General features: G+C 34.0%; 1 protein-coding gene across 1 annotated transcript; it reads left to right on the top strand.

Moving 5' to 3' along the window:
• The first annotated feature begins 383 nt into the window (after positions 1-383).
• Positions 384-8851, top strand: LOC135218314 (protein Fer3-like). Its single transcript, XM_064254538.1, has 3 exons — positions 384-582; positions 6559-6700; positions 8170-8851. The coding sequence occupies exons 1-3, from the start codon at positions 434-436 to the stop codon at positions 8452-8454; spliced, it is 576 nt and encodes a 191-aa protein (XP_064110608.1). The 5' UTR covers positions 384-433; the 3' UTR covers positions 8455-8851.
• The last annotated feature ends 2109 nt before the right edge of the window (positions 8852-10960 follow it).

The raw sequence follows: 10960 nt of genomic DNA, 5'->3' as shown, positions 1-10960 counted from the left end.
GTTATTGGGCATGACTGAAAAAAAAAAGGAAGTAAGGAGGATGAATAAAGGAATAGAAATTAAGATTATTTAATGAGAAGATCATTTATATGTCCAAACCTCAAACTTTTATATTCACAGTGCATATTTTGTACGATGAAATCTTGTACTGGCTGAACGTCCCCTAAACAAAAATTGAATAACATTTGTATATATATATATATATATATATATATATATATATATATATATATATATATATATATATATATATATATAAATAATAACTAAATAAATAAATAAATAAATAAACAAATAAATAAATAAATAAATAAAATAGTCTGTAAGCATCACGCCTCAACTCCTTATTCCTCCTTTCCCAGAGTTTGGATACGAAGTGACCTACGGGGGAGGAGGGGGTGTCTACGGAGGAGGGGGAGGGGGCCCTGGGCTGATGTGGGATGCAGGAGGACCCGGGGCCCCTCTAGCACACTATCCACCTCACGATGCAGCCTTTGCAGCTGCTGCAGCTGCTGCATTGCCCCTGCATGACCTGTGGCAATCCCACCACCCCTTCCGGGGTCAGTGCGTTATGTCTCACAGGTAAACATGATGGTCATTCTTTCTGTAGTTTCCTTTCTATCTACATGATTCGCGTGATAACGTACTTATTTGATCTTTAATTGAGTAGCTTTTCCTTATTTGACTCATTCAAGTGAAAACGTGCTTATTTGATCTTTAATTGAGTAGTTTTTCTTTATTTAATTAACTAATTCAAGTGAAAACGTGCTTATTTGATCTTTAATTGAGTAGCTTTTTCCTTATTTAACTCATTCAAGTGAAAACGTGCTTATTTGATCTTTAATTGAGTAGCTTTTTCTTTATTTAACTCATTCAAGGGAAAACGTGCTTATTTGATCTTTAATTGAGTAGCTTTTTCTTTATTTAACTCATTCAAGGGAAAACGTGCTTATTAGATCTTTAATTGAGTAGCTTTTTCTTTATTTAACTCATTCAAGGGAAAACGTGCTTATTTGATCTTTAATTGAGTAGCTTTTTCTTTATTTAACTCATTCAAGTGAAAACGTGCTTATTTGATCTTTAATTGAGTAGCTTTTTCTTTATTTAACTCATTCAAGTGAAAACGTGCTTATTTGATCTTTAATTGAGTAGCTTTTTCTTTATTTAACTCATTCAAGGGAAAACGTGCTTATTTGACCTTTAATTGAGTAGCTTTTTCTTTATTTAACTCATTCAAGGGAAAACGTGCTTATTTGACCTTTAATTGAGTAGTTTTTCTTTATTTAACTCATTCAAGTGAAAACGTGCTTATTTGATCGTTATTTGAGTAGTTTTTCCTTATTTGACTGATTCCAGTGATAGTGCACTTATTTAATAATGAATTCAGTATTTTCCTTTATTTGATTAATTCAAGTGATAACGGACTTATTTGATCTGTAGTTGTGTAGTTTGTTCCTTATTTAACTGATTCACTTGATAACGTACATATTTGATCTTTAGTTGTGTAGTTTTTCCTTTATTTAGCTAAATCAAATGGTAAAGTACTTATTTTACCATTAATTCTGTAGTTTTTTCTCTTATTTGAGTGATTGAAGTGATAACATACTTATTTGATTTTTAGTTGTCTAGATTTTTCCTTATTTAACTAATTCAAGCGATAACATACTTTGATTCAAGTGATAACGTACTTATTTGACCTTCAGTTGTGTAGTTTTTCCCTATTTAAGTAATTCAAGTGGTAACATACTTATTTGGTTTTTAGTTGTATAGTTTCTCCTTATTTAACTAGTTCAAGTGATAACGTAATTTGATTCTTGTGATAACGTACTTATTTGACCTTTAGTTGTGTAGTTTTTCCTTATGTAAGTAATTCAGGTGATAACGTACTTATTTGATGTTTAGTTGTGTATTTTTTCTTATTTACCTAATTCAAGTGATAACGTACTTTGATTCAAGTGATAACTTACTTATTTGGGCTTTAGTTGTGCAATTTTTCCTTATTTAACTAATTCAGGTGATAACGTACTTATTTGATGTTTAGTTGTGTATTTTTTCTTATTCAACTAATTCAAGTGATAACGTACTTTGATTCAAGTGATAACTTACTTATTTCGGCTTTAGTTGTGCAATTTTTCCTTATTTAACTAATTCAAGTGATAACGTACTTATTTGATGTTTAGTTGTGTAGTTTTTTCCTTACTTTACTGATTTGTTTATGTGATTCTCAGTTCCGTGTCTTTCTCCTTACTCAACCAGTTATTCATAGTTTTTGTTTAAATTATTAATTTGATAATGTACTTATTGGATCATTAGTTCCGTAGGTGATTACGTACCAATAGGATATTTAATTCTGTAGAGTTTTTCCTTATTTAACTCCTTCAAGTGCTAACGTACTTATATGATGATTAATTCTTTACTTTTCTTCTTATTTAACTGATAACATACTTATTTGATAATTAATTGTGTAGCTTTTTCCTTACTTAACTGATTCAAGTGATAACATACTTATTTGATCGTTAATTTCGTGGGTTTTTACTTATTTAACTGATTTGATAACGTACTAATTTGATAATTCATTTTCTTAGTTTTTCATTATTTAACTGATTCAAGTGATAACGCACTAATTGATAATTAATTCTATTGTTTTATTTTCATTTTAATGATTTAAGTGACAAAGTACTTATTTTGTTCGTCAGTTCTTTAGTTTTTCCTTATTTAACTGAATCACGTGATAACTTATTTATGTAAAAATTAGTTATATATTCTCCTTATTTAACTGATTCAAGTGATAACGTACTTATTTGATATCAGTTTGCAGGTTTTTCCTTATTTACTGAAATCACGTGATAACTTATTTATGTAAAAATTAGTTATATATTCTCCTTATTTAACTGATTCAAGTGATAACGTACTTATTTGATAGTCAGTTTTGCAGGTTTTTCCTTATTTAACTGAATCACGTGATAACTTATTTATGTAAAAATTAGTTATGTATTCTCCTTATTTAATTGATTCAAGTGATAACGTACTTATTTGATAGTCAGTTCTGCAGTTTTTTCCTTATTTGACTGATTCAAATGATAACGTACTTATTTGATCTTTATTTGTGTAGTTTTCTCCTTATTTAACTGATTCAAGTGATAACGTGCTTTTTTTCGTTTAACTTTGTTTCCTTTGTTTCTGTTTGTACTTCATCTATGCTATTCTATGAGATATTTTGGCCCTATGTAACCTGGCTGATCTGAGCAAGGCCAATCATCTTGTTAAGCTCCACATTCATCATGACAAATATTCCTGAAAATAAGCCGAGCTTTATTTTCCCTCCTTCAATTTAGTTTCCTCAAATTAGCAGAAAACCTAAACTAACCACTATTACTTTTCATGGACTTGACCCTTAAAATCTAAAGCTAAATATTTCTTTATAGAATTCTATGCCACGACCGATTTATATTGATCGATGAGAGAATTCCCGGTCCTGAGGCGTCCTTGGTGTTTTCAAGGCCTGCATTTTCACCGTACGTTTTCAGTTCTTGATTCAACTTTTTGATAATTTCGTCCTCTTGAATTCCAATTTTCCATTGTTTTCCCTTTTTTTATATATTCTTCCGGTAGTTACCAATCGGTGTTCGATTTCTGGAAGATTCATTGATTGATTTATGAAGTTTAGGGTGTCAAGACAAGGTCCTCCTGCCCATAAAAAAAAACTCTCGCTCGGACAGCTGTAAGATTTAGAAGAGAGAGAGAGAGAGAGAGAGAGAGAGAGAGAGAGAGAGAGAGAGAGAGCAGGCTGGAATAGGAAGGAGATTAAAGAACCTGGAAATGAAAAACCCCTACAGTCTTATAATTGTAGCCACAGCGTTTGTCTCAAAGACATTCAAAGGTCTGTCACACACGAGTCAGTTGTTGTTTTTTTTTTTTTTTTGTAAAATTGGCAGCAGGACAGATGTTTAAGCGAAAGAGATCCAGAAAGTAAGGGAGACCAGGTACAAGTTTCTAAAGATGGCTCTAGGATAAGACCCAACAGTTGAAACATGGGATAACCTTTGAGGAGTTGGACAGCAAGATTGAAGAAAGGAAGCGGGAACGGTGGTAAAGTAAAAGGCTTAAAAAAATGGATGTAGATAGCGGCCGAAGGGGCGCTACAAACAAACACCCTTTAATAATGTCTACAGTCCACCACGTAAGGTGAACTGACGGTACTATCTCCATACAGCTTTATTTTTTGTTTCATATTTCTAAAATATTTTTTCAAAGAGAAGTAAGAATAAAAAGTTATAGTCGCGAAAACCATAAGATTAAAACTGCACTCAGCATAGCGTTTTTAATGAATGGCCCGCTTTTGCGATCTGTATCATAATGTGTAGTCGTTCCCCAAACCGAAAAAGGTCTACTGACCCATTTCTCCTTCAGTTCTGACTCTAATGAATCGGTCTTCCCATATCTCTTCCTGGTACCAGATGAAATGTCCGAGAGAGAAGCATCCATCATCTTTCGCCTTAGGCTCTTAATAATTTCCAAGCAACTCCCAAGCAACTCTACCATATTGAATGACATGATGCTACTGATGTCCACTTATTCATAAACGAATGAGGCAGTTAGAGTTCTGACAACGACAAAGCACACAAATGGATAACCAAACACAAGAATAGCCTTGATTTAAACATTATTTTCCTGTATGAATTGACTGGGAAGTCGAATATTACGCAGTACGGTGAATATTATGCATAAATAAATCAATAAATGAGATGAAGCTAGTTTCCATATATAAAGCATTTGTGTACTTTTTGCAAATGCCATATAAAACGTAATACAAAATAACTGAAACAGTATTCATAGGATTTTCTCTTTGATGTAAATCCACGAAAGTTACAACGTATGCTTGAAGTAATTGCTACCGAAACTTGTTTTCAGTGACTAAATATCATTCGCCAAATTATGATTGTTTCTGATACATTCTTAGCAAACGTGAAACGTTTATTCTTTTGTTAATTCCCTGTAATGCACAGACACACACATAATAATCTATCCACTTATATATATATATATATATATATATATATATATATATATATATATATATATATATATATATATATATGAATTTTTATCACATCACCGTGATTCACATGCATTCATCAAGCTACAAATATCCTTTAATTAATATACAATTCGCTCTACCTCGGAATTAATATATTTTCATATATGTTAACCGAAGGGAATTTTTTTTATTGAACCTCATTTCGTCGTTTCGTGGATGCGAACTAGCGTAGAGAGGAGAAATCAGGACGAGAGAGAGAGAGAGAGAGAGAGAGAGAGAGAGAGAGAGAGAGAGAGAGAGAAATCCTTCTATTCAGTGATAAACACTGGAATTTCTTCTCACTTCCGTTTCTCCTCAACACAGACAGACATAGAATACGCACACACACATATTTATTTACCGGTTTTCCCTGAAATATAAGGCATAATTACACGAACATATTCTTGCCTATACCACAGTTGAGCCGATGCATTGATTATATGTTCAAGTATAAACAAGTGTTTCCTTACCTCTGGGGTCGAGATCTAGGAGTGGATCGCCAAGCTTCTCTGAATAATTACTATCGTTCGTATTGTGACTTTTATGTCGAAAAATAATTATTGCACAAAATTTAGAACTTCTTTGATAGACAGTGCACAGATAAAAGCAAAACACAGACGCATGGGCATGAGGACTTCAAGAGTCTCGTCTTTACATTTCTCTAAGTTTTTTGCACATTATACTTTTAGCCTCTCTCTCTCTCTCTCTCTCTCTCTCTCTCTCTCTCTCTCCTCTCTCTCTCTCTCTTGTCGTTTGAGCTGAAGGAAATTGATGTACAGCCAGCTTGATTTTGGTGATTACGTCAACAGCTTAAAATGTGGAGGCCGCAATAAATAAAATGACAAAGAAATTGAAATTAATGGTTACTGCTAATTTCTTTGACGCCTATCTCTCTCTCTCTCTCTCTCTCTCTCTCTCTCTCTCTCTCTCTCTCTCTCTCTTTTGTCATTTGAGCTGAAGGATATCTTGCATAATGCTAAACTATCTGAAGTAATTATTTTTGACCTTTTCTGAAAAGGGCGCATTATTCTTTATCCGAATCCCATACAATTAATAAATTTGATATATCGATAGTTATCAGCATATCCTCGAGTTAAAAGTGTTTACGTAGAAATATCTAGATCATATTCAGAGCCTTTTCTCAAACGTGTGAATTATTCGTTATCCTACATGCACTCAGTTAATATATGGGATATACTGATAGATATTAACATATTTCCGAGTTACAAGTATTTGTCAAATTAATTTAAGAATAGAGATTTTAACGGGCCGGGTAGCCATGTCATTTCCAAATAGAATTTATTATCGTAAGTTAAAAAAAAAAAATTATGAACCATTGATATAGACATATGTGTGTGTCTGTGCATAAGCCTGGTGTTTTCCGTGCAAAGGGTATGTACGCTGTAATAAAAAATAAATAAATAAATAAATAAAAAGTCACAACCCCCCAAAGAATTAACTTCACTGCATTACCTTCGCAGGTACGGAGCAGGAGCGGTGAGCAGTAGCGGTAAGAAGGTTCGGAGGCGCGTTCCTACCATCGCTCAGCGGAGAGCGGCTAACGTTAGGGAACGCCGCAGGATGTTCAACTTGAACGAAGCCTTTGATAAGCTTAGGAGAAAGGTATAAATTTAATTGCGTCGCGTTTTTAATTCAATACATTAGATCTATGTGGTAAAGATAATATACTCCACAGTACAGACAGACACACAACGCATACTTACATATATACGTATATATATATATATATATATATATATATATATATATATATATATATATAGTATGTGTGTGTGTCTGTGTGTATGTGTCTGTGTGTGTGTGTGTCTTGTAAAAATGTTCTGTTACAACAGATTTCCATCTAATAAAAGGAGCTCATAAAAACGCCAGAGTATAGAGAGAAAATACTATATTTCAGAGACTGCTGTCTCCCTCTTCAGGTAGATGAATGAGAAAAGTTACAGAAAAGGTGGTATTTATATCAAGAGATCCATCCACAGGTTAGCCAATTTAGGTCACTCCCACTGATAATCTTCCTTTGCTGAATGAAAGCATTATCAACGACATCTGTATCCCATGTACCCTTTGAGACTGGTAATGAACATCTCAAAGGGCTCATGGGATACAGATGTCGTTGATAAAGTCTTCATTCAACCAATGCTTAAGGGGACTAAAGGAAGATTATCAGCAGGAGTGACCTAAATTGGCTTACCTGTGGATGGATTTCTTGGTATAAGTACCACCTTTTCTGTAACTTTTCTCATTCATCTACCTGAAGAGGGAGACAGAAGTCTCTGAAATATAGTATTTTCTCTCTATTTTTTTGGCGTTTTCATGGGCTCCTTTTATTAGATATATTATATTATTAATTATTATATAATATTATACATAGATATATTATATATACATATATATATATATATATGAAATTAATAGATATATGTGTGTGTGTGTCCTTTAATATCCAATTCGCTTGACCTCGGAATTAATATATTTTCATATATGTTAAACGCTGGTTCGAATACACGAGAGTACGAAATTATTATCAAAGAAAAAATTCCCTTTCGGTTAACATATATGAAAATATATTAATTCCGAGGGAGAGCGAATTGGATATTAGAGGACATTTGTAGCTTAATGCATGTATATGAATCACGGTGATGTGATAATATATATATATTATATATATATATATATATATATATATATATATATATATATATATATGTATGTATATATATACATACATCCTGTCCTCTTCCTTCATGAGCTGATGCTAATTTATTTTCAATACCAACTCTATGAACATACGGACATGTTGTCCTAATTGTAGAATTCAATAAAACCTGAACAGTTCAACCTTATCCTAAATCAAAAGATTTCTTATGTTCTCAAAATAGCTTATGACAATTTTTGAAGTCCATTAACATTAACTTTTGAAAGACGTATCCCTCAGGAGAGACTGTGACTGGCTTATCAACAGCCAATCAGGAGCGTCGTAAGGGACGGGTCTAGACATCAAATGCACGGTTGATATGAATCTACTCTAGAATCAAAATTCGAGACCCATAATCCGACGCTCATACTTACAGGTCCCGACCTTCGCCTACGAGAAGCGCCTCTCCCGCATCGAGACTCTCCGCCTGGCCATCACCTACATCTCCTTCATGACGGAGCTCCTGGCTTCGGAGCACGAAGCCGCGGCCTCCGCAGCGGCTGCGGGAGTCACTCCTACTTCCCAGACGCCGAGGGGCCCGAGTCACAGGAACCCCTCTTCGGCGGGAGCCGGTGGCGGCCCGCCGCCGCACCACGACTACGCCGATATCTCCATTGGGAAGAGGTGTCCGCCGTATACGACACAGTTACCTTCCGCTTAAGGGACGTTGCAGTCGTCTAGTTTGGTTTTGTCTATGATTACTGTGGCTTTTGTTTACGTTTTCAACGAGAATTATCTTTTAATCTGCAATGTAAAATAAATCTTCAAAATCCGTCAACCTATGACAGTTCATTCTCACTGTGCAATGCAGTCGGGTTTTAATTCATATTTAGTCTCAGGATGGTTTAAAAGTTTTAAATAACGTAGGTCCAGATCTACCCGCCGGTCAGTGGTCTAAAAGACAATATGACCTGTTTGCTATCTCGTCTTCTTAGGTTTCCGAAAAGTCCTTCTGTGTTCCATGGAAGAATTCCGTGCATTATATATTCTATTGCTTCAGTGAGTAAGTCATTCTAAGGAAAATAGAATATTGTTCGCCATATTTAATTTCATACTTATTCTCGGTCATTTATATATATATATATATATATATATATATATATATATATATATACTCGTATATATGTATATCAAGACAATATTATTTATGTTAAGAAATAGAAAATATAGACAAAGTCTTCCATAAATGCTCTGGTTATATAAGTGATTAAAATAAGTGTACATAATTGTAGTAAAAATATGACCCGCAAGAAAATTAACCTACACATAAGTGTATATAAAAAGAACAATTTATTTACCTTCTCTTAACTTTCTCTTTTTTTTTCTTATCATTTCACGATTCCTCAATTCGCTCAACTTATTTTGCGGCTCTAATAACAAAAGACAGGCAATGTGTAATAATATTCCCAAGGCCTTTTAACGTGCTTTAACGTAACTGGGATAGAACAGAACCAGTCGTCTACCTTAGAGAGCGTTCAGAATGCTTTCTAGAAGTGACAAAAGAGAAGTAAATTATTAGGGTGAAAGCGGAAAGAATAGGGGTCTTCCAGCTGCTGCTTTCTTCCTGACGAATATTTGGAAAGTCACATTTCATGACTCAAAAGGAAATTTGATTTTATGGCGAACAGGGAAATATTAGGCCAAACTTCCCGTGCTTCATTACCAAGCGTCTTTTTTTTTTATATTACTTTCTTATTGAAATAGTATGGAACTAGTATGTTTATCCTGGTAATCAGTACTTGTAAACTTCATTACTTATAACAGTTGTTCCCAAACTTTTCCAGTACGTGACGCCTTTCAGTAGTACCAAACCTACCATGACCCCCACCTTCATAAGCCTTCTGAATATGTACTAATTTCCAATGGCGCAGATACATTTTAAACATTAAATTAAAGACTAATCACAGCAGTGAGAGTAATAACTATAAACAAAAATGCTTATTAATGTTTATTAACAAGGACTGATTTAATATTGTATTTTAATGAGAAGGATGTACTTGCTTTTTTGAATCAAGCAAATCAATTTCCTCAAAACCTTGGATCCTCCATGACCCCCCAGAAAAAGGCTCATGACCTCTTTGGGGGTCATGACCCGCAGCAGTTTGAGAACCCCTGACTTAGAAACTAGCAGCAGACTTTAAGACTGGTACGAGCTGCGATTGGTCACTGATGTTCTAGAAGTCAAAATAGTGCGCAAGTACCGATTCATTTGGACTGTGATGTGATCATCACGGGACCTGAAAAAAAAGAAAGAAAGAAAGAAAGACTAACTGGAGAACAAATACATTGAGGAAATCCACACGGAGTTTCGGTCAAGGAGCCAACTATGGGTTTTAGCGTCTCCCCACTGAAGAGAGAGCATGAAGTTCCGAAGTTGTATGTGAATTTCTTCAATACGTTAGTTCTCCAGTCTATGTTTTTTTTTTTTAAAGTTCGATACTGATCCGGTATCAGCATCATGGGATCTTGAGTATTAATATGAGAAGTTTCTCTTTTGTCATTTTCATGTTGTTCTTTCCGTGAAGTCAAAATTCTACTGCTTTGATTTTCAAGATATCAAGTTTGTTGTAATCAAAGTAATAGCAAGCACAAAACAAATGGCAAAGCATCAAATTCTATATTTCGGATGCCATTATTGAAGGTTTGAATATTCGCCAGACGTATGCGTTTTTAACAGCCTCAGTAGTTACTTAACTTCCTGACGCCTTTTCCTCTCACATAGATTATTTCTAAAAACATCAGATAAATGATAGCTCCCTCTGAATCTTACTTTTTACTTCACATAACTATTGTTGCATCATTATGTAATTTCGATGTTTTACATCGACTGTCATATCCTTGTATATAGTTACCATTTTCAGTCAGTTCTTAACATCGTTGGATTTTGAAAATTAGCGACTTATGAGATCTGAAACCAACCAGCTAGTATTACATAGATACATGTCCGCTAATGTTACCTATGTACATATGCCGTCTATATGAATACAGCAAAACACATAAGCAGCCCAGAAATACTTTGATGTCTGAGATGTCATGCGATTAAAACATTATTTTGATATCTCTACTATAAATATTTAGATTTAATTTTTTTCCAATGACTACTCCACTTATTTAGATATTTGCATTTACGAACGCATGTAGGAATATGTTTACTTGTGTCTCATTGA

The sequence above is a fragment of the Macrobrachium nipponense genome, chromosome 9 (genome assembly GCF_015104395.2).
Source record: "Macrobrachium nipponense isolate FS-2020 chromosome 9, ASM1510439v2, whole genome shotgun sequence".
NCBI classification, from domain to species: domain Eukaryota; kingdom Metazoa; phylum Arthropoda; class Malacostraca; order Decapoda; family Palaemonidae; genus Macrobrachium; species Macrobrachium nipponense.
The sequence above is the reverse complement of the archived record's forward strand: the minus strand, read 5'-3'. Positions and strand labels throughout refer to the sequence as shown.

Coding starts and splice junctions, on each gene's coding strand:
- LOC135218314 (XM_064254538.1), top strand. CDS start 434: ATGTGGGATGCAGGAGGACCCGGGGCCCCTCTAGCACACTATCCACCT. Junction 583..6,558: donor CAGTGCGTTATGTCTCACAG/GTAAACATGATG, acceptor TTACCTTCGCAG/GTACGGAGCAGGAGCGGTGA. Junction 6,701..8,169: donor TTGATAAGCTTAGGAGAAAG/GTATAAATTTAA, acceptor TCATACTTACAG/GTCCCGACCTTCGCCTACGA.